This window comes from Mesocricetus auratus, unplaced genomic scaffold, assembly GCF_017639785.1.
Source record: "Mesocricetus auratus isolate SY011 unplaced genomic scaffold, BCM_Maur_2.0 Super-Scaffold_100011, whole genome shotgun sequence".
NCBI classification, from domain to species: Eukaryota; Metazoa; Chordata; class Mammalia; order Rodentia; family Cricetidae; genus Mesocricetus; species Mesocricetus auratus.
Genome location: NW_024429195.1, coordinates 80,497,347 through 80,522,208, shown reverse-complemented (window position 1 = coordinate 80,522,208; position 24,862 = coordinate 80,497,347). Strand labels below are relative to the sequence as shown.

Genomic DNA, 24,862 nt, shown 5'->3' with positions numbered 1-24,862 from the left:
ATATGCCAGTAGGCTTGGATCCAAGGAATTCTTTTGGAGATTCCTCTATAAAAGTTGATGGGGAAGGGGATATACTCTACATGTAGATGAAATGCAAAGTTCTGGAAATGAAACTCACATTCTTCTTTCACTGGACTTCCTTCTTATCATATTTCTGTGAACTGGAGAACCAAGTTTTAAAATCCAAAGATTGTGTCACTTACCCATGCAGTCTGGGCCCCAGTGACCTGGACAACACTGAGGTTGCAGATAGTCTTTCCTACATATATGGCGGCATCCAGGGACAGACAGAGAGTATGTTCTGATCTCAAATGAATACCTTGGAGAATAAAGAGAAGACGTGAACTGATGATCATTAAGAGTAGAGTTAACTCTGGGTGGTGGGGTCATCCTAGGTTTTATTTTTATTTATTTATTTATTTATTTATTTATTTATTTATTTATTTATTTATTGTGTGTGTGTGTGTGTGTGTGTTAGTACTAATAATAGTTAGTTGTTGGGGTACATACAAGCCAATGCTCATCTTGCCCCTTATCAAGAGAGTACAAAATATTCTTGTAAGAAGTCATGTAATTTTAACATTGAACTTTGATATGACCTTAATAGGAAATGAGAGTCACAACAAACATGCTCTCACTCAGGTAATTTCATTGTTTAACTGATGGATGTACTTGCTAATTATAGACCAGTTTATATTGAGAAACTTTGCTTTTACAATATGGTGTGATCATATTAGGCAAATGTGTATGTAAAATACTATTATATAACAATGCTGTTTCATTTCATTCATGTTAAAATAGTAATTTGTCATTCTTGAATTAAGAATGAACTCACTTAGGCTGGAAAATGTCTTGGTTGGAAGAGTGTCTGCTGTGTAAGCATGAGGACCAGAGTCTTTGTGCCCAGCACCCTTAAAAAAACTGGACAGTGTGGGTCCTCTGGTAGCCGTAGCGCTGGAGGAATAGAGACCGGAGGTTTCCTAGAGCTCTCTGGGCAGCTATTCCCGCTGAATCAGTGAGCTCCAACTTCAATGAGAGACCTTGTCTCAACATGTAAGGTGTACAGTGACTGAGCAACACATCAATGTCAATTCTGTCCCCACACATGAATGAACACACACACACACACACACACACACACACACACACACACACACACACACACCACATAAACACCACATAAACACCCGCAAACAAATGTGTACACATACATACATATATAGCACATAAATGAACTCAACTCATTGAACAATGCCTAATTTCTAAATTGGTTAGCTGAAACAATATAAAATTGTGTTTGCCTTTGAGCCTCCTGGCTACCCCTGTTAGCAGTAGTACAGACCCTCTCGTCCCCTTTTGGGAGGACCAACCTTGAATTATGAGAGTCCTGGATCATAAGTGACCTTCACGAATGTAATACAAACAATCCAACAATGCTTACATTTTTCTATCCTGCGTCTTTGGGTTCTAATTAGTATCATGTTCCACAGCTTATTAGCAAAATAAATACTAGACCCAAGGCTTAACAAATTTGTTTTTGAGAAAGGATCCTGATATGTAGCCAAGGCAATCTACAAGTTTTTAAAAACATGTTCAAGTTAGAACTCTATTTTATTTATTTATCTATCTATCTATCTATCTATCTATCTATCTATCTATCTATCTGTCTATCTATCTAATCTATCATCTATCAAGTATCTATGGTGTGTGTGTGTGTGTGTGCACATGCTTGTGTAGGTATGCATGCTTATGCTCATGGATAGATGCCAGGTGTTTTCCTCTATCACTTTCCACCTTGTCTCCTTGAGAAAGGGTCTCTCACTGGCCTGGAGACTTGCCATTTGGGCGTGGCTGGCAGACTAGTCCAGGGACCCATCTGCTCTCACTGCTGGGTTACAGGTACCCATAGCTTCACCTGGTTTCTTAAGTGGGTTCTGGGGGACTTGACCTCATGTCCACTGAACCATCTCCCCAGTTCTAGAATAATTTTCAAATGGAACAAGACTCCAATAAAAAAGTAGAAGGGCAAGGGGAAGGAGAGTGTTTATTACAAGACAATTTTGCATTTAAATGTGAATCAATAGTTATAAAGATTTAGACTCAAGTCCATAGATTGTGAGTTACCTAAGTTTGGGCTCCATATCATCTCAGAGCAAGAGATAAATCTTGGAACTGCTTGGCGGTGTTTGAGACAGGATATTCCAATTTGGAGTCACAATTCTTAGGGTACCAGAACATGGACACATTTGTCTTCCCCTAATGAGTACCTGCAATCTCGAACCCCGACAGAGCCATTGGTAATCTTGATGTAGCCGTCTGGACACTTGGCTGCAAAATTAGCTGAGCACGCTTGACATTCCGTCCTGATCGTTAGAAAAGACTTCTTATCACACCTTTTCGCCTGTGCAAACACATCAAAGAACATGGATTCCTGTTACCAGAGCCTGGCAAAGTATCTGGTCTGCCTACTGGTCTACCTGCTTCATCTCACTAGAGTCAGGAGTGGCAATGAGGGTGACTGGTATCCACTGGCTTTTTAGTGAGAGATCCAATAGGGTATTGAATTCCGGAGTGTTAGCACTCAGGCTTTGAACTGCTTTTTGTGACTGCTAACTTCTGTTTGAAATGTTTGGCTCTTATCTGAGTTCTTTCTGAAGGATTCAGAGCCTTTGCAAAACTTGGTTGTGAGAGGGCTTAGGAAACCAAGATGTCTCATACCTGAGACTTGCTTGGGCAAATGATTTCCTTTAAACAGCTTCAGAAATTGACTTCCTAAAAGGTGTAAATTAGACTTTCTAGGGGGAGTCCTTACCCTCTCCACAATGCAGATGGGAGGAGGGGGGGTGGAGGAGTGGAGGGAGTGGGGGGAAAGGAGAGAGGGGCAACTGGGATTGGAATGTAAACAATAAATTAATAAAAAAAGAAAAAAACATGGGCACTTCGTTCATCAGAACTTGATTCCCCTGCTGTTCAACTAAGCCTAAAATTCATCCTGGTGTGACCCTTTTCCTCCATGGACACATGCAAAACAAAATGCCTACATGGCTTGCTACTTTCAGACTTATCTGGAAGAAGTTCTGGCATCAGTGGTAAGTGGGAAATGTATGCCATGACTATGGGTGTGGACATGGCACTATTTGTGCTAAACACATGTACCATCCCTCTTCTGGAACCTGGAGCCCCACAAGGTAGTGTAATGTCACTACTCACACTTGTCAAAACGAGGAACCTGAAGTATCTTGCAGAGGACCTGTTTCATATGGGTTAATGTTGCAGCAGGTTATTCCAGAACAGTTGTTCATAGATCAATTGTCTTCAGGGGTGCTATTCCTGAGTTGCTTCCACAGGAATATCTGCTGTGGGGCTAGTGCTGTGCTAACGGCTATGGTGGACAGTTTCTTTCTAGAGAGATGTGGAGTATTTAGATTTCCATCCAATAAGAAAGCAGGCAGCATGAGTGCAAGAACATTTTGTTCATTGCTTATAGCCTGAGCCCTTAGAATATTGACATGACACATGGCGGTGATGTCCAACAAATATGTATCGATTACATTAACATTGGGGAGATCAGGCAGGCACATTAGGAATAGCTATTTGAGAACATAAGGTGGTCCAGCATTAGCTGCTTAACTGAATGATGCAGGCAGACTTTGTGCCCTGTTGCTGCTGATGCTGGAACTGACCCCTCCTGTACAGAGACCCTGTCATTCAAGCTTCCTTAATCTCTCTATCAAATGTAGTCTGCAAAAGGCAGTCTAAACCTCAGAGTGTAAGGTGGAGTCTGGATCAGGTTCTGCATCTTGTGAAGGGTGTAGCCTAGAGCGAGCTCCTACTCTGTCATTAGTTGTAAAAGGGAGACATTAGCAGCCAACCTCCTGTGATGTGCCAGCTCCAAGCTGCCCGGCCCAGTGCCTGGAAGAACACAGTAATAGATGACGGCTCCTGAAGCTCTTCTCCATCCATCCTCAGAGCCTGGTGGTGATCTGGCCTCGAGGGAATGTTCTGTACCCTACCCTAGCCTAACTATCCTCGGTCCTTCAAGGGCGTGTTTTCACCGTCTCTTCCACGAAACCATACTCGTTTCCTCTGCTCAACTTTAAGTCTTCCAGCAGTTTTTAAATTGCTTTTACTTTTGAGAAAGGGTTCTAGGTGGCCACACCTATTTCAAATGTGTTACATAGCCAAAGATAACCTTGAACATCTGAGCCTTCTGCACTTCCTCCCAAGCACAGGTGTGCTCCCTCACATGAGTATGCGTGGATCTAGGGACAGAACCCAGGCTCTCATGAAATCTATGGAAACACTGGGCCAATGGAGCTGCAGCCCCAGGGCCCCATTGTTAGTCTTCGCTCTCTATTTAAGGGTTTCAGGAAGGGCAGGGCCATGTCTCGTATTCCTTTGACATCCTAGCAGACCTGGCTAGGTGTGATGGAAACATCATCACCACTTCTAAGTTCATCAGGACATGTGAAGTCTGCAGAGGAAGACTCCTTCCATTCACAGAATGCAGTGTGGCTGTGCCAACTCCCAAAGATGGCATTGCTCCAGAGAATAGAGTCACAACTCTAGTCTCCCAGATGCTGGGATTAAAGGTGTGCCTAAATGGCTTGACTTTTATGAAGAGGTAGTAAAGGTGAGGGACAAAGATAGTTTGGAATATGCAGTGACTTGCCCAAGGTCACATGTGAGTTATTAGCCTCTTAATTACTTAATTAGCCCTTTCTCCAAGCACCCAAGTATCACAGAGAAAGACAACCTCTACTTTTACTAGAATCTTCCATTTGGTGATCATTGTGAACCAATGTGCCCCTAGGTATTATTGTAGAATATTGCAATACTCCCTTTAACTCTTGTGGCATGATTCAGTTTTTCTAAAAGCAGGGTTTTATTTACATTGGAGTTTCTCTTTGGATAGATGGATACGTTGATGCCATGTTGGTTTTTCTTTCTTAATATGCCCAGTTTAACTTGCTTTTAAAGAAATTCTTTGGACTGAGGATGCATCTCAGTTCATAGAAAACTTGCCCAGCATGCACAAAATCCCAGGTTCAGTTTCCAGGACTGCATAAAATCATGAGTTTGTGGTGCAGGCCTAGAATCCTATCGCCCATGAGGTAGAGGCAGGATGATCAAACATTCAAAGTCATCCTCAGCTACATAGCAAGATAACACGCCTATACTTGTCTGACTTTCAAATTACTGTTTAATGGAATGACTATTTTATAAACTTAAACCAACATAAAAACAAACTCAGCTTTAGACAGTAGTCCAGGCTGAGTGTCTGCGCAGAAGCAAGCCCTCCATGCTGAAGTTAATGGTGACAGAAGTTCCTACCATTTGCAGAACCCTGCCTTGGGAGCAATGGAAGCCTGGAGAGTTAACTTACTGGCTTGAGGCTAGTGCAGTGGACCTCTGAAACATTATGAAGTCGTAGATCAAATGTACCCTTCTCTAACTTCTGGGCTGGAGAGTTACCCATCGTGCTATCTGCCATGTTCTCAAAAAGGTGCTCTCAGAGCAGAGCTGGAGTGGATTGGCTGCAGCTGCAGCTCTGTGTGCTGCTGAGATCAGATACTCCAAACCCATCTTAAATAAATCACAGGAGATTGCTGATCACTGAGATTCAGTCTTCAACGGTGCCTGTGTGAGTGTCTCTGGGGTTCTTAGTACCTTAGACCTGAATGAGGACCAAAGAAAGGTCACCGTGGTCCTCCACTACAGCCTGAGGAAGGCAGAAGGCACGTGTCAGTGCCTGGTGGGTTTTGGAAATGTTTCTGATGCTTGCTTTCATCAACAAGGCATCATCAATCTACCCTGGAATTCCCCTGGCACCTTCCCACAGTGATCAGGTGGGCCAGGCAAAACCCAGAGCATGCAGCTCTGCCAGGGAAAGGGAAACATCAGCACTAACATCAGAGATTCCAGTCTCGGAGTCAGCACAAATAGCTAACTCAGCCCATCCCACAAGGACAGCATCTCATGAAGGGAACTTATTCTTGCAAGTTTTCTCTTGACTTTTTTTCTGGGGGGGTGGGGTTCGAGACAGGGTTTCTCTGTGTAGCTTTGGAGGCTGTCCTGGAACTAGCTCTTGTAGACCAGGCTGGTCTTGAACTCACTTGCCTCTGTCTCTCAGATGCTGGGATTAAAGGCGTGCCTAAATGGCTTGGCTTTTATGAAGTTCAGGCAGGGCTTTTTGCCCTAGATGACTTGGGAAAACAAAAGCATCTAGAGCGCATTGTAAACATCAAGGAAAAATACAAGAAAGGTTATCTTACCTGTCCTGTGGCTTCAGCTGGGGAGCAGGTATTTTGCACAAGGAGCCCCAAGAAGAGGGGGATTAAAGGCAGCAGCATGCTGAGGAAATGCTGGCTCCTTCCCTTGCCAGGCCAGGTCAGGGTGGCTTAGCTATTTTAACTTGCTTTGGTGAGTTCCTGGGGAGTTCTTTCTCATGCCTGTGTCTTCTTTTTAATCCTTTCCTTTCCCTGGTTAGAAGGGGAGGTAGATGTGGCCAGCAGGGCTATCCACAGGGGCTCAGTGGGATTGACCAGTCTGAGCTGTATATAAGTCCTGGCTGAGTGACAGGATTTCCTGAGTGGCCGAGACAGATTTCTGTGCCTTGTGAAACGCCCAGGGATGGATGGGCTCCCTCCTGTCACTGTGCCCACTCTGCACCGGACATGCCTGCTGCCCACTGCCCTTTCCACAGCACACCATGCATCGTCCTGGGCCTGTCTGCTCCAACACATAGGGTCGGACTTTCTGTAGGGAGAATTTGGGGGAGTGCCCATCGCTGTGCAGAGTCCCAGGCATGGAGAGAACGTTCCAGAAGCCTGGTCCCTGCCTTGGATGATGATGGTGTCCTCATCCTCCTGTGGCTGTCAAAATTCATATTGGTGCCAATGGTTGGGTTTTCAACTCACCCTTTATGTTCTTCAGGGTTGTTCAAGTAGTGAGTGACTAAGCCTGTTCCTCTAATCTAGCTCTTCAAGGCTGAGTCTAATGCTCTCTCTTCCAGGAAGACTTCCTCTCCCATTCCCCCTGACTGTTGTGTACCGTGTCACAAAAGCCCAGTCTGTCTCTCTCTCATGCCAGTTGTGAATTTTTTGAGAACAGTGGCACAGTGCTCCCCTTTTCTGTACCCCATAAAGCCTGGAGCACTAACACAGGCTTGAAAAGAATAAAACAACAACTAACCCTCTGGAAACTTACCCCATGCCAGGCCCTGTTCTGATCCTCTCAGTGAACTGGCTTGCTTGATTCTCTCAATGCTTAGTGAAATAGAGTAAGGGTGTCCCCCTGGGTTTACAGATACAGAAACTGAGGCAGAGAAGTGAGGAAGCTATCCTAGTTAAGTGTGTGTGTGTGTGTGTGTGTGTGTGTGTGTGTGTGTGTGTGTTTTCCAACTTGACATACGCTGGAGTCATGTAGGAAAAGGGAGCCTTAACTGAGAAAAATGGCTGTAGGCAAGTCTGTGAACATTCTCTTGATTAATGACTGATGTGGGGCAACCTGGTCCACTGTGGGCTTTGCTAGCCTTGGACAGATGGTCCTGGACTATATAAAGAAGCAGGCTGAGTAAGCCAGGAAGAGCACCAGTGAGCATTGGTCCTCCATGGCCTCTGCATCAGCTACTGCCTCCAGGTTCCTGCCCTGACAACTTTTTATGACAGACTATATGTAAGCTGTGAGGTGAAATTAGCCCTTTTCTCTCCTAAGCTGCTTCTGGTCAGGATGTTATCACTGCAGTGGAGAGCAAACAAGGACAGCCTCTGTCTTGGGTCTGCACTAGCGGATGGCGGACCTAGCACTGAATCCAGTCCCAGGGTAGACGCTGCTCCCCACTGCTTTCTCCTGCTCACATCCATGAAGGAACGGAGGTCAGGTGACTCTCTAGCCCTGCAGGAGACCATGGTGGACCAGAGTCAGACCTAGGGGGGAAAGATGACATCTGAACTCATCCACAAATAGGACACTGAGTTAGCCCAGAGACTCGTGCGATAGATTTGGTTAAATGGCCTTCTTTCTCTGTAATACCCTACCCTGAGCTTTTAAAACGTCACCTCCAGCTGCAGTCACTGAGAACTTTCTAGGATAGACGTTTGGGAGCTAAATACAGGTCCAAATGGGAAGAAGTGGGGAGTCATGTTATCTGTGTCTTAGTGTGTCTCTACCTGGCTGCTCATTAGAATTCCCAGGGGGACCTTATAAACCTCTGCTGTCCAGGGTTACTTTGGAGAAGCCTCTTGGGAGGGGAGGGGAGGTGGGGGACTTCTTGAGGTTTCCTGGTTGATATCATTTGCACTGGACTGTCACACGAGGAGAAACAGTGTGATACCAGTGAGATTCTGAAGGTCACTTGTTGCTGCAGCCAGGTTCCCTCAGCTGATAACCCAGAGAGATCTGCTGGAAGTCTCTTTCTGACATGTTTTCTTTCTGAGGGTGTGAAGAACACATCTGAGGCTTGGAATGGACTCTGTCCCAGGATTAAACATGACTTGAACCCTCATTGTCATTTCTAGACACTTGTTAGTTCTGGGAACTGCTGTAGGTGTGCTGGAGAACAGCACCTCACCAGGTGTCTGGGGGAGTCGTCTTCCCAGATTGACTGTCCTTGATAGCAGATGAGCATCTAAGTCCTACAGCAGAACAGCATCAGGAGCGAAGCTTTGAGGAAGTTTCCGAACCTTTGAAGTTGAGGGATTTCTTTTCTTCATTATTCTGTCAGCAACCTCTAGATCTGATGCTCTCAAGGTCTGACTTAGGGAAAAACGATGTTAGACTTTATGGAGATACATTTATTTTTTTAAGTTTCCAGGAAGTAGAGTTAACCTATTTAGGATGCGTGTACAGACTTAAGCAACCAGAGGCATTGAGAGATACTGCATGACATTGTGCAGTAATTGTCTGCATAGCTGTGTTGTTTAATTTTGTTTTTGTTGGGCTCTTTTAAGTACTGTAAACATCAGTTCTTGAACTTATTTCAATTCCCTGTCACTTTTTTCTCCAAGATGCTTGGAACTCACAAGCATGTGGTGGGTGATAAGTCACTCCCTGCTCCTAATTGCACAACAAGTCATGTCTCAGACCCTGCAGTCTCCATCCTTTGCCTGTTGTAAGGCTGAGGGGCCAGTGGCTTCCTTTGGCCAGGCTCAGTCCCATTTTGCTGATCCGTGTGTCCCTTCCTGGGTGGAGTGTTAATATCTTTCTTACTGCTCTGCCTTTCCACTTTTGCAGATTGTTTTACTCTGTCTTTTTCAAGATGTTTTTTGAAATATAAGCGTGCAATCCACACCGTTTCATCTCTTTTCTGGCTCGTAGCCTTTATGTAGACCTGGAACTGGCTTCCCTCCTCCAAGAGACTCCACTGTTTTCCTTGTGACTTTCTTGTGGGGACTCACCCACTTTGCTCCCCACAGTGTGTCATTTGCATTGGTAAAGCAAGAGGGCATAATTTCGTCTTAGGTGACCGGGGGAAAGGAAGAGTGTGACAGTGGGGACTGGGATAGGGTGTTGGCCTGGAGGCTTTCTGGGTAATGATGTTGAGTGGAATGTGGCTATTGAGTTTTGGGTTATCAGTGTTTAGCTGTTAGCATTTAGGTGCCTTGTTTTACATTTTGTGCCATGAAGTATTTTGTGAGTCCCTTGAGAATGATTCAAACAAATGGAATTATCACCACCACCACCATAATCATGATTATTATTACCACCACCATCATCATTATTATCATCATCACCATCATGATTACCATCATCATCATGATTATCATCATCATCATCATGATTATTATTATCATCACCATCATCACCACCATCACATCACACCACCATCACCATCATCATTATTACCACTGCCATCATCACCATCACCACCACCATCATTAATGTTCACCATCATCATCAATCACCACCACCATCAGCATCATATCATCATGGTAAACTCACTTGCAGTTTCCATCACTGTAAGCTGAATGTATAGTATTCCTAATAGTGCCACTTTGAAGATGAGAGATTAGACAGAGTGAAGCTGTATACTTTCTTTGGGATCACTGTGGTGACAGGTGGATAGGGCTCTGAATGTGGGCCGTATGAACTCCAAGGTTTATATTGAGGAAACACACAATTTGTTTTTGTCCATGCATTTGAACTAGTTCCTTCTGGACATTGAGGTGACCACAGAGATGAGAAGAAGAGCAAGCATCACTGTCTACACACAGGGACCTAAAGTATCTTTTGCTTCGCAGGAAACAAAACTCCATAAGTTGAGTCTCTGAGGTTAATTCTTTGGTTATTAATCTTCCAGGCAGCTTTTGGTAAGTCGAGGAATAAAAACACCTGAGAATAGCAGCCAGATGCTGAAACTTCTTGGACTTCTATTTAGAAAATTGGAAAACTGGATTAGCCTCATTGCTAAGATGCTTGCCTTGTAAGTGCAAGGACCTGAGTTTCATGCCTGGCACCTATAAAGACGACAGCTGGGGCAGTGATGAGTGCACATTACCTCAGTGTTGGGGAGGCAGAGACTGAAGGATTCCTAGCGCTGGCTGGCCATCAGGCTGGCCCAATGGGTGAACTCCAGGCCAGCGAGAAATCCCAGATCAACAAATGAAAACAAACAACAAAAACTAAGGTGGATGGCACTTGAGGAGTGACACTCAAGATTATCCACTGTCGCCGGGCGGTGGTGGCGCACGCCTTTAATCCCAGCACTCGGGAGGCAGAGGCAGGTGGATCTCGGTGAGTTCGAGACCAGCCTGGTCTACAAGAGCTAGTTCCAGGACAGTCTCCAAAGCCACAGAGAAACCCTGTCTCAAAAAAAAAAAAGATTATCCACTGTCTCTCCACACTAGCAGTTAATGTACACACACACACACACACACACACACACACACACAGAAAATAGAAAAAGTTGCTGCTCCATGTAGTTCCATCAGATATCATAGCACCTAGAAACACCTCAGAGGTAACCAGGGCTCCGGGAAGGACCATTGTCCCACAGTGCTAACAATAGCAAACCCTAACTTCCCTCAGGAGAAAACATCAGGAACTATTCGGACATGCTGCCTACTCTACAAGTACCCTTCTATAATGTCTGTGGTCCCTGATAAAATGTAGATTCTGGCTAGGGTTGGACACTCAGAATCCACATACAGTTTTTAGAATCCAGCTCACGATTTCAGTCAGTACTGAAGAGACTCCCCCAGCAGGAGGAGGGTACCTTCTCTCTTGATGACTGGTAACTGAGTAGACTTTTTCAGTAGGATGCAGTGTGGTTCAATAGCTTTGTGTTAGGTTCAGATAGGTGTTCTTTTTGTCTACTTATGCAGAATTCTTGGCATCACAGCATCTTGGTCAGAATGTAAAATAGGCTCCTTCAAATCTGATTGTAACACTGAAACAAAACAATGGTTTTTTATGTTTCAAATATAGAATTTATTAAAAACAAATTCTTATATTTCTTTTTGAAAATCTCATTTTTGTACTGACTTACTGATTAATATTGCATTCTTTTTTTTCTTTGCTAATCCATTCTTTCCAAGCTTTGAGTGAAAATATCTTGTGTTTTTATAAATCAAAGGACAAATCTAGCTAAACTGAGAATAGTACATAATTTCTGTCTTGTTTTGAAAACATCCCTGTTTAAAGATTTCTTCAGGTGGAAATCCAAATAACATTTTATTTGGCCGATATTTGCAGGTGCTGGCCAGAGTGTGCTCATTTACTCAGATTGGGTAGATGGTTTTTTATCCACTTATTCACACAGCAAACATTCATAGAACACCACACACTCAGCTGGCTTCTGAGAACATGGAACTGGATAAATCATACTGACCTGTTCATTATAGCTTCCAGTACACTTGTGTATTCACCATCTCACCTAAATATTATTGCAATTTTGCAAAATGCAATGGACAAGGAATGTGATCTTGACTTGGTAGATAATGACAATTAAGGCCTAAAGAAACTGAATGATTTATTCATGGTCAGTAAGAGGTGTGAGTAGCAGTGTTAGCAGATGTCCTGGTTATCTGTCTCTGGCCAGGTACTCTGCCAGTTCAGGCAGCCCACCATTCCAGCATCTGATGTTTTAGTTAAGAATGATCTGTGGTTTGTCTAAACCAGTTAGTGAAAACCTTACGTAGACTGGTTGCTGTCTCTCCGTTGTCATCCTGAGACGTGGCCACAGAGGACCTGTGGTTGATGCTGGACATGCCTGGGGCACACTTTTTATCTCAGGCCAGCTTGGTCTACATAGAGAGCTGCTGGCTGGCTAGGGCTGTAGAGTGAGACTCTACCTAAAAGCAACAAGTATGGCCCAGGTTTGTATCAGTGCCGTCAGAGCTGAAAGTGGTGACTTCCCAGTACTGACAGTCCGTCGGCAAGGCTACTGCTTTTGTCATTTCAGCCTAGCATGACCTGGGCAAATTGGGTCTCTAGAGGCTTCACGCTTTGTGTAAAAGGATATGCCTGTATAGTGTGTGGTTTATGCTCTGCACGTGGCTGAGCACAGCTATGGGTTCAACCCAACACGAACGAGCCGCATAGCTGAGGGTGACCTGGGGTCCCTCTTCTTCTTGCCTCTGCCTCCAGAGTAGGGTGGACTGCAGGCGTGGGCCACCTTACCTGGTCATTGTACTGATGCTCTCCCTTCAAGTCATGTGGCATTGCTTTAACCCCTCAAAATCACACCGTCAAAGGAAAATATCCCAGGATGTTGAGGCAGGCAAAGCAGCGGGAATGAGTTGGAGCTAAAGATTTCTTGCCATGTTGGAATTTTGCTATAGTGTTTCACCAGCCTACAGAGGTGGGCTGAACCAAACCAATCACTTTTCAAGGTCAAAGGTCAGCTGTAGCTAACACCTGACTCATTTAGCTCCAACATAGACTCATTTAGCTCCAAATGTTATTGGAAACTATCCCAAGAGTAAATCGTCACAGAGAGACAATTTTTCTTAGTTCATTAACATCCCTTGGGGCACTTTTTTTTTTAACGAGACAGGGTTTCTCTGTATTGTTTTGGAGGCTATTGGTCTAGCCCAGCCTGGAACTCACAGAGATCCGCCTGCCTCTGCCTCCCGAGTGCTGGGATTAAAGGCGTGCGCCACCACCGCCCAGCACTTTTTTTAAAAAAGAAGAATTGATATTATGAGGTATCACATACTGAGATTCCAGAATCTGCCAGTTTCTGGCGGAAGGCTCATGTCTTGGGTCGGATGCACACCGGGGCCAAGGCACTGCCTGTGGGCGAAGATTCCTATGATGCATCATAGGATGAAGGAGCCTTGGACAAAAGCCCTAGCCTGGGACTGGCGCTGTGCTTGCCTGGTTCCTCAGAACAGCGCTCTATCCTAGTAACCAATGCTCCAGGTTGCTATTAGGTGCTGACGTGGCTGTAGGATTTCCTGAATGCTCGTCAGACCCTGGGTTTCTGAGGAGTCAGCTTCCCTAAGCAGGGGATGTGTCCAACACATGTGTCCTTGGTCTCAAGGCCCTTTCCTTTTCCTGTTAGCTTAGATCTTTGCACACAGCAAACCTTGGTCTCTCTCTCTCTCTCTCTCTCTCTCTCTCTCTCTCTCTCTGTGTGTGTGTGTGTGATTTTTATTTTTCCTTTTTGTGGAAGATAGTCAGCTGGTCTTGTAGGCAAAATTCTAAAGAAGGCAAAGTTTCTTTCAATTCCAGTGCGCGATGTCCCTTTCTGTACTTTTTCCCTCTTTCTGTTTATTCAGTCATTTAACTAATCATTAGACAGTGGGCACACAGTCACCTACAGCACCTTTCTGGTGTGCATGTTATTCCATGGCACACAGGGAATAGTGGATGTTTACCATCCAGTTGTTCCAGTGTTTGTTTTAAACAAAGTCTCACACCCCAGGGAGGTTCTGTACTCTTCCTCTTGCGTCCAGCTTCTAAGTGTGGGATTACAGGCATGCACCATTATACCCAGCTCAGATCTGTGCTGATCCTCTGTGTCAGTCTCTCATGTGCTAGGATTACAGTCTGTGGCATCAGACCTGCTGGGAAACAGCCTGTGCCATGACACCTACTGGGATTAACAGTCTTTGCCATCAGACCTACTGGGATTACAGCCTGTGCCGTCAGACTCAATTCATTCGTCTGTCTTGCTCAAGGACACCACACACTTGACAATGTGTTAAAACTCTTGTGGATAGGTATAGAGATCAAAGATAAAGTTAGGCCCATTCCATGCCATGGAGGATGACTGAGAACACACTGTTTGACTAGGAGCTCTGATAGAAATTTTAGCTCACAACTGTGGTAAAAATCAACAGTGCAGCCCATCCTAAATCCTAACCAAAGCTAACCCAGCCTTTGTCCAGGTTTTGTTCTCTAAGTGGTTGTGACTGATCTTTAACTGGAGAGGTCCACTTCCCCAAGGTACTGACTTGTTTCCTTGGCTCTGCTAGAGACAAGTACATCCTTTAGTCTTTGACAATCATCTTTCTCCTTTGCTCTCTACTCCCCACATGACCTCAATGTAAAATCTGATGCACACTCTGCAGTTACCAGCTTTCCCCGTCCCTCCCCTATATGAATAGAACTTGGAACATTTGGAGCATGCCGGCCGGAACTCAGTATTATCTGATTTCCAAGCAATATTTATGTTCCATTCATTCCCAACAATGGTTCAAACAATTCTCCAGGATAGTAACAGAGCTGACGCACCAGTATGTGGTGGTCGTGAGGCTCTGTGGTCAGGGACGACAATCAATCAACTGTTTCCTGCTTCTTCATTTGTTCAGTTATTTCAGTTTTGAGAAAAAAATCCCACAAACCAAAACAACAAGAAAACCGTGCTCACTGGTAAACACACCATGTCACCATAGTATCATGGTGTCACATGCTGTTTTTAACCCACCACATTCTTTTCAGACTCAAGGTCAGCAAACTTTCTCTTTTAGGCTTTACAGGTCTTAAGTGTATCTGGAAGCCGCATTATTTCTTGTAATATGATCAACAAGTATAGATAATGCGAAAACAAATGAATAGATTGTGTTTCAACAAAACTTTTTACAAAATGGGTGGTGGGTGGTCTTTTCCATGTGGCTGTTAATTTGTGCACTCCTGCTTTAGCTAAATTGCGACCATATTTTATCTCACTCCCCATTTAACCTCGTTGTCTTTTTCCTTTTAAAGTTTCATTGCAGGAAGACACGGAGCTACACAGCTTTAATACCAGAACTCACAAGGCAGAGACTGGCAGATCTGTATGAGTTTGAGGCCAGCCTGGTCTACAGAGAATTCCAGGCCAGCCAGGAGGACATAATGAGACCCTGTCTCAACAACAACAAAACAACAACAACAACAACAGGCTTTTAGAGCAGAACATACAGGGTAATCAGATGAGTCCAGTTAATTGATTTCTATCTCAAGTACTATAGTTTATTTATCACTCAGTAATAACAGCAGTGTTATCAACAATAACTGTAACAATAGCTGGAAGTGATGTATCATCTGTAGTCACTATTCAAATCACTTTCAGCTTATAAATCATTTTCCCTGAAGTGGTAGGAAAAAGGATGAAAACGAGATAAAGAGGGGGTTCAGATAACAGGGATAAAACGGTTGTTTTGGATGGTTTTCCAGTGTTAAATAATTATATATATATTATATACATTCTGATAAAATGAACAACACCTAATGTTCGTGGAGCTCATATAAGGGACTGGGTCCAGTACCAAGTCTCCACCATGCTTTGTCTAACTCAGCCTTCTGGCAGCCATTTGAGGAAGATGTGGTTTTTATATGCATTTTATCTCTGAGAAATTGAAGTTTAAAGTAGTCAGAACTTTCCCCAGCTAGTATGTGGGAAGTTGAGACTTGCTTATGTCTGTTTGCCATATCCTTTTGTTTGGACAAGAAGAGAGTGAAGAAAACCCACCTGTCAGTTAAGTGGGCTTTACTCTGATTGTACTTATTTCAAAATAAATATTTTTCGCTAATGGCCCAGAATTCTCAGATGGCATAACCCAAGAAGCTCAAGTGTCTGAGCTTTGGCATCGTGGTGGCTGTCAGTCACAAGCACAGTGTCCTAGAGGCCTCATTAAAGCAGCAGGACAATAGGATGTGTGGAGACATGAAGTGCAGCTGAACTGCGGAGGAATGTCGCCTGTGGGATGCAGGCCCTGGCCTTTATTGGGCGATGCTGAGGCAGCTCTAGGCAGAGGGCACACACTGCCTCCCATTCCTGGAATGTGGCCGGCAGCTGACAGCCACCCTGCTTGTCTGGGAAGGGGCGGCCTTAACCATAGATGAGGTCTTGAAAGCTGCCTCTGTGCACGTCCTTTTGTTGCATAGCTCAAAAGAGTCGCTCAGCTGGCGCATTGGTGTCAACAAAAGGAAGCTGTCTTTGAACAGGGGCAGGGCAGGGTTCCCTGGGAGGTGAGGGGTGTGTGTGCGCGCGTGTGCGTGCATGTGTGTGTACTTGTGTGTGTGTTCTTGTGTGTGCATGCATGTGTGTGTACTTGTGTGTGTGTGTGTGTGTGTGTGTGTGTGTACACTGCCAGACTTTGTAAGTGGGTTGTACTGGGTCATGCACATATTTTGAAGAAGTCTCTGCTTCCATGCAAGCACACCTCTTTGAGAACAGGCTACCTCTTCCTGGTGACTCATATGCTGAATGCGAACACAGCTGAAGGACTTTTGCTCTCAAAGTGCTGCAAACACAAGCCAGCCCCAAGCATCTTCTTTTGTAGACGCTCTAGCAAAGACTGTTGGAGAATCAGTGGCGATTTCTATGGTTATGTTTGAGAAACTCAGAATCTGAGAGTACATTCTGTCCCATGGGACACCAGATTGGGTGTTTCAACTAGTGGAGTCCTGGAAGCTTTGCTTGCTAAATAATGGGGTGTGTGGCAGTGGATTCTACATTCTGTTTTGGCTCTAAGCTTTTATGACTGCATGTAAATGATCTTTTCAAGAAGAAAGAAAACATTTTCCCTCAGTCTACCAAGACCTATGGATAAACACTGGTGCTAGCCTTACGACAGGCATGAGAAATAAAGAAATCCATGTCTTCTTTGTCACAAATCTGCTGTTTCTTTCCTTTGGTCCCCTCCCTCCCTCCCTTCCTCTGTTCTTCCTTCCCTCCCTCTCTCCCTCCCTCCCTCTGTTCTTCCCTCCCTCCCTCTCTCCTTCCCTCCCTCCCTCCCTCCCTCTGTTCTTCCTTCCCTCCCTCCCTCTGTTCTTCCCTCTCTCCCTCCCTCCCTCCCTCCCTCTCTCCCTCCCTCTCCCCCTCTCTCCCTCCCTCCCTCCCTCCCTCCCTTCCTCCCTCCCTCTCTCCCTCCCTCCCTTCAATTAATAGTAGTATCAGTTTGCTCTGGGAAAAGTAGACATAGTGAGAAAACCTGCTTTGTTGGGAGCGATCATTGTTATTTAAAACCTCTTGTAAATATTGTCAGTCTTCTTAAGAGTAGTCCGTCCCCTCCCCAGCTTCCTGATGAATAGACCCTGGGCTCACAGGAACAGCTGATAGCAATCTACAGTTAGGTTACTCAGCCCTCCTCCTTGCAATTAGGCTACTCAGCACTAACACCTCTTCATTCCTGCTGCTCAGCCTCAGTGGTGGTCTGCCAGCACCCCTCAGTATGTGGCTACACTCCTGGGTATGTGACCAAGACCACTCCTCAGCCGATTAGTAGGCACCGACCCCTCCCTCATTGTCCTGCATCCCCCTCCTCATTTCCCCTATTTAAGCCTGTACAGAACTTTCCTTTAACGGCGGCTTGATCGGAAGGTCTGTCTTGCTGTCAGTTCTTTGTACCTCTTGTTCCACCATCCAGGTTCCCTAGGCTCGAACCCGTTGTGCCCTGCAGGCCAGGGCAATGCTCCACTCAGTTAAATTTTGTATTTCAACAAATACAAAAACAGCGCATGATTAAAAGCATATCTCATGTAAAATTTGGGTCATTTCCATTGGGCGTGGAACATAGAGAGGTGGGCTTCCAGTCACAGAAGTCACTCACGCTTAAGAGAAATGGAGATGAGTGAGGCCTCAACGGAGGGAGAGGGCTGGCCTTCTCAAGCCCTCATTTTCAGTTAATTGACCCCAATATCCATTTTCCCCTTAAACTATTCTGGAAAATGTCTGTTATGCTCTTCTTGATCTATTCCTCCTACTTCTGAAGTCTTCTTTCCTGGATCCTTCTTTGGAGAACTGAAGACATGGGGATGGGATCAAATGCTGTGATGCATGCTGGGAACTTTCTGCAGCATTACAGTTGTTCTCTGAACTGGGAGAGAATCACATTCTGACTCTCCGGGCAGGGAAACTGAGGCTCGGAGATGTGGGCTTCTTCATGGACAGCACAGGTTTCACCTGGCTATTCCAGAGAATAAGGTTTGCCCAGGATGGTCACTTCTGGGTCTCAATCAGAAGCAGGCTGACTTGAGGCAGGAGTCCCAGAGATGCACTTACAGGTTCGTGGCCCACAGGTACTTATGAAGATTTAATTATTCAAGGGACCTGGAGGATTATGGATACATATCAGGACACACTCCTGATGCATGGGGAGTGATGTCTGTGAACCGTTAGAGGAGACTGTTGAAGTATATCTTTTGATCAGTCAAATCGGTATTCCTTGCTTACTGGAGTAAGATCGCTCCCCCACCCCATCAACACAGTGTCAGCAGTGGCACTGGTGACTTTTGTTGTTGTGACCTGGCGAAAGCAATTTAAAGAGAGAAAGGTTTGTTATGTATCACAGTTTCAGGGGACACAGCACTTTGTGGTGGCAGCAGCATGAGGCATCTGGTCATATCGCACCCACAACCAGGAGGCAGAGGGTGAATGGGAATTGGGCTATAAAATCTCAAGACCCAGTCCTCAGAGACCTACTTCCTTGAACGAGGCACTGCTTCCTAAAAGTTCCATAAGATCCCCAAAGAATGCAATCAGTTGGGGACCAAGTGTTCAAACACATGACTCTGTGTTCACATTCAAACCATAAGAGTAATGTTATACAAGGGAAGGTGTTGCGCCAAGGCAACCTATTTGTAATGTTTTAGGGGTCTTGAAATGGACACACTGGGATATATGGGTTGGTGAGGGAGGGTTTTGGAAACGAGTCTTGAAGAGAAAGTGTGGCCATCAAGAGTTCCGAAAAGGACTCCTTCGCTGCTGTGGATAGTCAAAGAGCCCACCATTTAGATGAATGGAGTCTCAGAACATTCTGGAAGCAGGCAGTATAGTTATTTGGATCTTTATGTTTCTGAAATATGCCATGCTGGCATTGAGTGTGGCGGGATGGAGCGATGTCCCTGGAGGAGTGAACTGTGGAGTTGGGAAGTGTTCCTTTTCCCAGAGCCAGAAAACTGTTCTTGTACTGGAAGCATGTGATTTCTCTGTTTGTCCCCCTTGTCACTGCAGAATGAAGACAATGAAAGCTTTTTTTGGCAGCATGTCCCTGTGAAGACCAAAGGAGGCAAAGCATTGGGCATACTAATGCAGTGCCAGGTAACAGGCGACACCCAGGAAAGGGAGTCATTGCCAGCTTCCACTGCCAGACAAGTGGTCTAGCTACATCCTAGAGGGAGAAGATTTTGGCTGGTCCAACTGTTGGAATGAGAACAGAAAGAAAACAGCATCCTTAACCTGAGATAGGAACTCTGCACCAGATATTCAGGTTTTTTTTGTTGGTGTGTATGTGGGGGGTGTAGGTTCTACCTCAAGCCCCTTATGCAGCCAGGGATGACCTTTAACCTCTGAAACTTCCACCTCTGCTTCCCACGTGCTGGGATTGCAGGAATGCGCCACCTCATGCAGGCGAGGCATCTGTGGGGCCTCTGCATTCTGGCCCCACAGATGAGTTTCAATAGTGTGGGTCCCTGGAGAAGGTGCAAGCACTAGACTGAAACTTAGGACGATGAAGCTGATGGTCCTGCTGGTTTGGAGCCTCCCAAAGAGAAGAACCTGTGACCCATCTGGGCCTTCTGATGGCCAACACTGCAGGGTAAGGAGCTTAGGTAAGGCTCACACGTTCGGTCCTTGAGCTCAGCGGTTAGAGGAAAGCATAGCAGAAGGTGCAATGCTCTTAAAAATACAAATCCAATTTATTAGACTCTTAAAATTTTTAAAGTGAAAAGGCTCCTAGGACTAAATGTTTGAAAAGTACAGTTCCAGCAAAAGAGGCAAAAGGGATGCGTGTGTGTGTGTGTGTGCATGCGTGTGCGTGTGTGTGCATCTATGGGTGTGTACTCAAGTGGTGAACATGTGTGCGCATGTCTGAGGTCAAGCCTACATGTCTTCCTCTATTACTTTAGGTCTTACTTTTTGGGATAGGCTCCCGCACTTATCCTGGAGCTCACTGGTTAGCTTGATAGGCTGCCTTATACTGCGTTTACTCTGTGCTGGGATTTTAGAGTCCACTACCATGCTTGGTTTTTTATGTGAGTTCCAAGGGTCTGAACTCAGATCTCACGCTTGTGAGGTGAGCATTTTATTCACTGTGCCACCTCACAGGGTCAAGGTCTTAGTGTTGGTGTTTATTTGCCTGGGGGTCGGGTTCTGGGGTAATAAAGCCTGGACAACTTCTAAAACACAGAGCAAAACCTGACCAACAATGACTGAGTCAAGGTGGGTTTCAGGCTGGCTTGTGGGAGCTCTGGTAGCTCACATTCATGAAGATGGTTCTATATGCAGTTTTATGGGAGTTATCATGTTGAATCTTCTGACGGCAAATCTTGTTGTCAACTTGACATACCTGGGAAGAGTGGGTCTCAACTGAGGAGTCTCCATCAGATATAGGAGGAGCTGGTGCAGGATATTTGAACAAGATGTGAAGATGTGTTGCTGCTTTACCTTGCCTTTCTACGGCATCTGATTGGTAATAAAGAGCTGAATGGTCGACAGCTAGACAGGAGAGGTTAGGCGGGACTGCTGGGCAGAGATAGGAAGTCTGGGATGAAAAGAGGTAGAGATGCCAGCGAGACGCAAAGCGAGTCGGACTGACAGAATGGAGAGGAGATAAAAAGCCACGTGGCAAAATGCAGATTAGTAGAAATGGGTTAACATAAGTTCTTAGTGAGAAGCAAGCCTAAGCCAAGGTCAAGGTTTCATAATCCATAATAAATCTGCGTCATTACTTGGGGGCTGGTGGTCCAAAGAAAGACCTGTCACAAGGAGCATTTTGTAGCTAAAACTGTGCTGGTGACTTTTGACAAAGCAGTAAATCTTTCAGTTTCATATCTAGAACATGCACACAATTAATTACCAGAGTACTTGAGAACTTTGTAATTTGAACAAATTCTTGCACATTTTCCTGCAGTTACATTTTATTATTTATTTATTTATTTGTTTTTTCGAGACAGGGTTTCTCTGTATTGTTTTGGAGGCTGTCCTGGAACTCACTCTGTAGTCCAGGCTGGCCTCGCACTCACAGAGATCCTCCTGCCTCTGCCTCCCGAGTGCTGGGATTAAAGGCGTGCGCCACCAACGCCCGGCCTGCAGTTACATTTTATAACAGCCACACTACTGTGATAAAGTTTGGGAAGATACCAGAAAACTTGGGCTGGTTCTTCCCCCTAGCATTTTGGCTGCCGGGCAAATATGAGGTACTGAGCTATGCTTATGGGTAAAAATGATCACTAATTGCTACATTTGCCAAAGGGCATCACGTAAGTTCTAGATTCATCCATCAGCTCATTGATTCAGCTTTCTATGCATCCATTCATTTAGCGGTGCTTTTTTGGCATCTACGATGTGCCAAACATGGTACTGTATGCTGGCGACACCACACTGAACAAGAATGGCTGGTGCCCCCTGGAGGAAATTCACTCAAATTACATCCCACTTGTTCCCACTTACTGGACCACCCTCTTCATTCTTTGCATGGGTCTGGGTGAATTCATTTGCTGTCTTGGGACCCAGTATCATTTCACCTGCTCTTTGGTACAGATCACTTCCCTAAGTCTGCTTGAGCAGATTTCTTTTTTCAAACTCGCTGTCTTAAAAGAATATCTGAACTCACAGTGTCAGTGGGGCTGATTCCCCCAAGGGCTCCACTGGAGAAACCTCCCTTGCCAGAAGATGCTCCTTGCTTGTGGATGTATGATAGCTGTATCTGTCTTCATACGTTCCTCTCACTCCATCTGCCTTCCTACAGACTGTTAGGAAGATGTTTGTCATGGGGTTTGCAGCTCATCAGGGTAGCACAAGGCTTTATCTCCAAAACCCTTGACTTGCTTACATTAAAAAGTCTTTATTCAAGTTAAAGTCACATTTGCTGGCTCTGGAGGCCAGGGCATGTCCTTATGGGGGTTGTCACTCAACCTGCTGCAGACCCCATAGGTTTGTTAAATCCTACTACATGTATACCAACTGTTCTTGTTTAAATAGAACACATGGAAAATGTCCAAGACCAGTCTTGTATCTTCCACATTGCCAGGTTGATTCTGCTAGGCTCCTCTCCCTGATTTCCTCAGAACGATGTTCCAAACCTGCAGCTTACACCTCCCAGATGAAGGCTGCTGCCACTGACCTAATTTCCTAGCCTGATATTCATTATGACTGAGACATGATAGTCTGTGAGATTTCATTGCTGAGGGCTAATGCCACAAGAAATTCAAACCTTGGCAGAAATAATCAAATAACACTACTAATAATACTAGGTATAATCTTGAGTACTTATAGTGTTCCAAACACTAAGAAATCAAGGCAGGTATGAATAGTGCATTTTCTTTTTCAGATGAAGGAAGACTCAAACTTTGAAATCTGATGTAACTTCTAACATAAGATATGCTGATGCCTGCCTGAGTCAGGTTTGAATCCAGGGTCAAGTGACCACAAAGCTTGTGCTCACCCCATCATTACAGGTTGTATCTCGGCACAGTACAGGGTACACAGTCTGTCTGTATCACCTAGCAACAGGCGGGATCTGATAGTAGCAGAGCTTGCTGACAACCCACCCCTGTTCCTGGGCCTTTGCATGAGGCTGTGAGAACTGAGTGCCAGAAGCTTCCTCTCTGTCTCCTTACGTGGTAGCTTTCTCCAAAGCTGCTGAGGGCTGCCCTGCCACCCACAGGGCCCATGGGAGGGTGGAAGTCAGGGGAGATGGTGCCTAGGATGAGCTGGAAGCAGGAATAGATCAACCACAGCCCTCCTGGATCTCTACTGATGTCTGGAGAGTGAGTGTGTAACCACTCTACCTCTCCTGAGGCAGCATGCGAAGGCTTCTTAAAATGTCATACATCTATGAATATAGGCTTCTATTTGAAAACAACTCTGATTAACAAGTCTATCTTAGTGACTTTTCCATTGCCGTGATACGACACATGACCAAGGCAACTTATAGAAGAACGAGGCTATTGTGGTTTATAGTTTCAAATATCATCATAGTGGAGAACTTGGCAGCAGGCAGGCTGGGCGCTGGAGCTGAGAGCTTGCATCTGATCCACAAGTAAGAAGTAGAGAGAGTTAACTGGGAGAGATGTGGCTTCTGAAACCTCAAAGCCTATCCCCAGAGGCACATCTCCTCTAACAAGGCCTCACCTCCTACCCCTTCCCATATAGTTCTATCAACTGGAGGCCAAATATTCAAACATGTGAGCTTGGGGGCCACCCTCCAGCCCTCATCCAAACCAACACAAAGGGTGGCATAAATGTCCAGTGAGTGACACCAATGACAACCAAAGGTATGGACTCAAATGGAATTTATCTGTTGATAGTGAGCCCCATGGGGCTTTCTGCTGTGCAGGCCCCTCCCCCCAACAGCATTGCTGTCACTCTCTCAAACACTGAAGATACCCTATGTATTCATCATCAGGAGGCTCCGTTGTGACTTTTCCCACTAAATCTTTTTTTAAAGATTTATTTATTTATTATGCATACAGTGTTCTGTCTGCATGTACACCTACATGGCAGAAGGTGGCACCAGATCTTATTATAGATGGTTCTGAGCCACCATGTGATTGTTGGGAATTGAAGTCAGGATCTCTAGAAGAGTAGCTCTTACTTTCTGAGCCATCTCTCCAGCCCCCACTTAAATTTTTAATTCAGTCTGTTAACCCATTAGACAGAGGACCTCATGTGCTTCACTGGGGTGTGTCCACTATAGCTTAAGTACTACAGCCAGCTTGACATACACTTTGAACATATTTAATTTGAGCAAAACATATTTTTTGGAATATAATTCATCAGTATAGGCTTATATGAAGACATTTTGATCCAATACTTACAGAATATTTTCTGCAGGTTTACATGATAGAAAGAAGAGAGGGACTAAATGTTCAACAACATGGAAAATATTAAATATATTAGCAACGTATAAAAGTGCTGTAATACCTAACAAACATTAGAAAATATTTTATACTTGAGAGAATTCTTCAAGATAATTTGAGCAGAAAAAGATATTACCACTCAAAACTTGTGAGAATCTATGAGCTTTTGAGTCTAGTTTGATTACGAAGGAAGTGTAACATATTCTCTCATTGCTTGGCCACCTGCCTGTATATGTAAAACTAGACAAAGAAAAGACTGAAATCAAGCATGATTCTTCAAAACGTCAGTGCCGCATCACCAGTGGATGACATCATACGTGATTTGCAATTTCCTTTTCACATTCTTTGGTGCTTTTGTTACAAGTAAATATTTATTATATATTTTATTACAAGTACAAATTGTTGCAAGTAAATATTTATAACAAAAGAATGATAAATGTCATATAACAAAAGAAAGAATAAAATATATAACAAAAGATAATAAAAAGAAAGTTTTGTTATCACAGAACCATAAAATTTATCAATCCCAATGATATTTCTTATTTTTGGTACAGGTACTTGCTACGTAGCCCAGGCCGAGCTTGAGCTCACTATCCTCCTGCTTCAGCTTTCTGAGTGGTGGAATTACAGG

At 44.7% G+C, this 24,862-nt stretch overlaps 1 protein-coding gene across 1 annotated transcript in view; it reads right to left on the bottom strand.

The window, feature by feature from the left end:
* Stab2 (stabilin 2) overlaps positions 1-6,508 on the bottom strand; it is a 160,839-nt gene extending 154,331 nt beyond the window's left edge. The window contains exons 1-3 of the mRNA XM_040755138.1: positions 6,276-6,508; positions 2,268-2,401; positions 204-319 (exon numbers count right to left, since the gene is read on the bottom strand). Of these exons, the coding sequence (XP_040611072.1) occupies positions 204-319; positions 2,268-2,401; positions 6,276-6,353 (328 nt within the window). The 5' untranslated portion in view covers positions 6,354-6,508. The remainder of the gene's footprint in view (positions 1-203; positions 320-2,267; positions 2,402-6,275) is intronic.
* Positions 6,509-24,862: the final 18,354 nt, after the last annotated feature.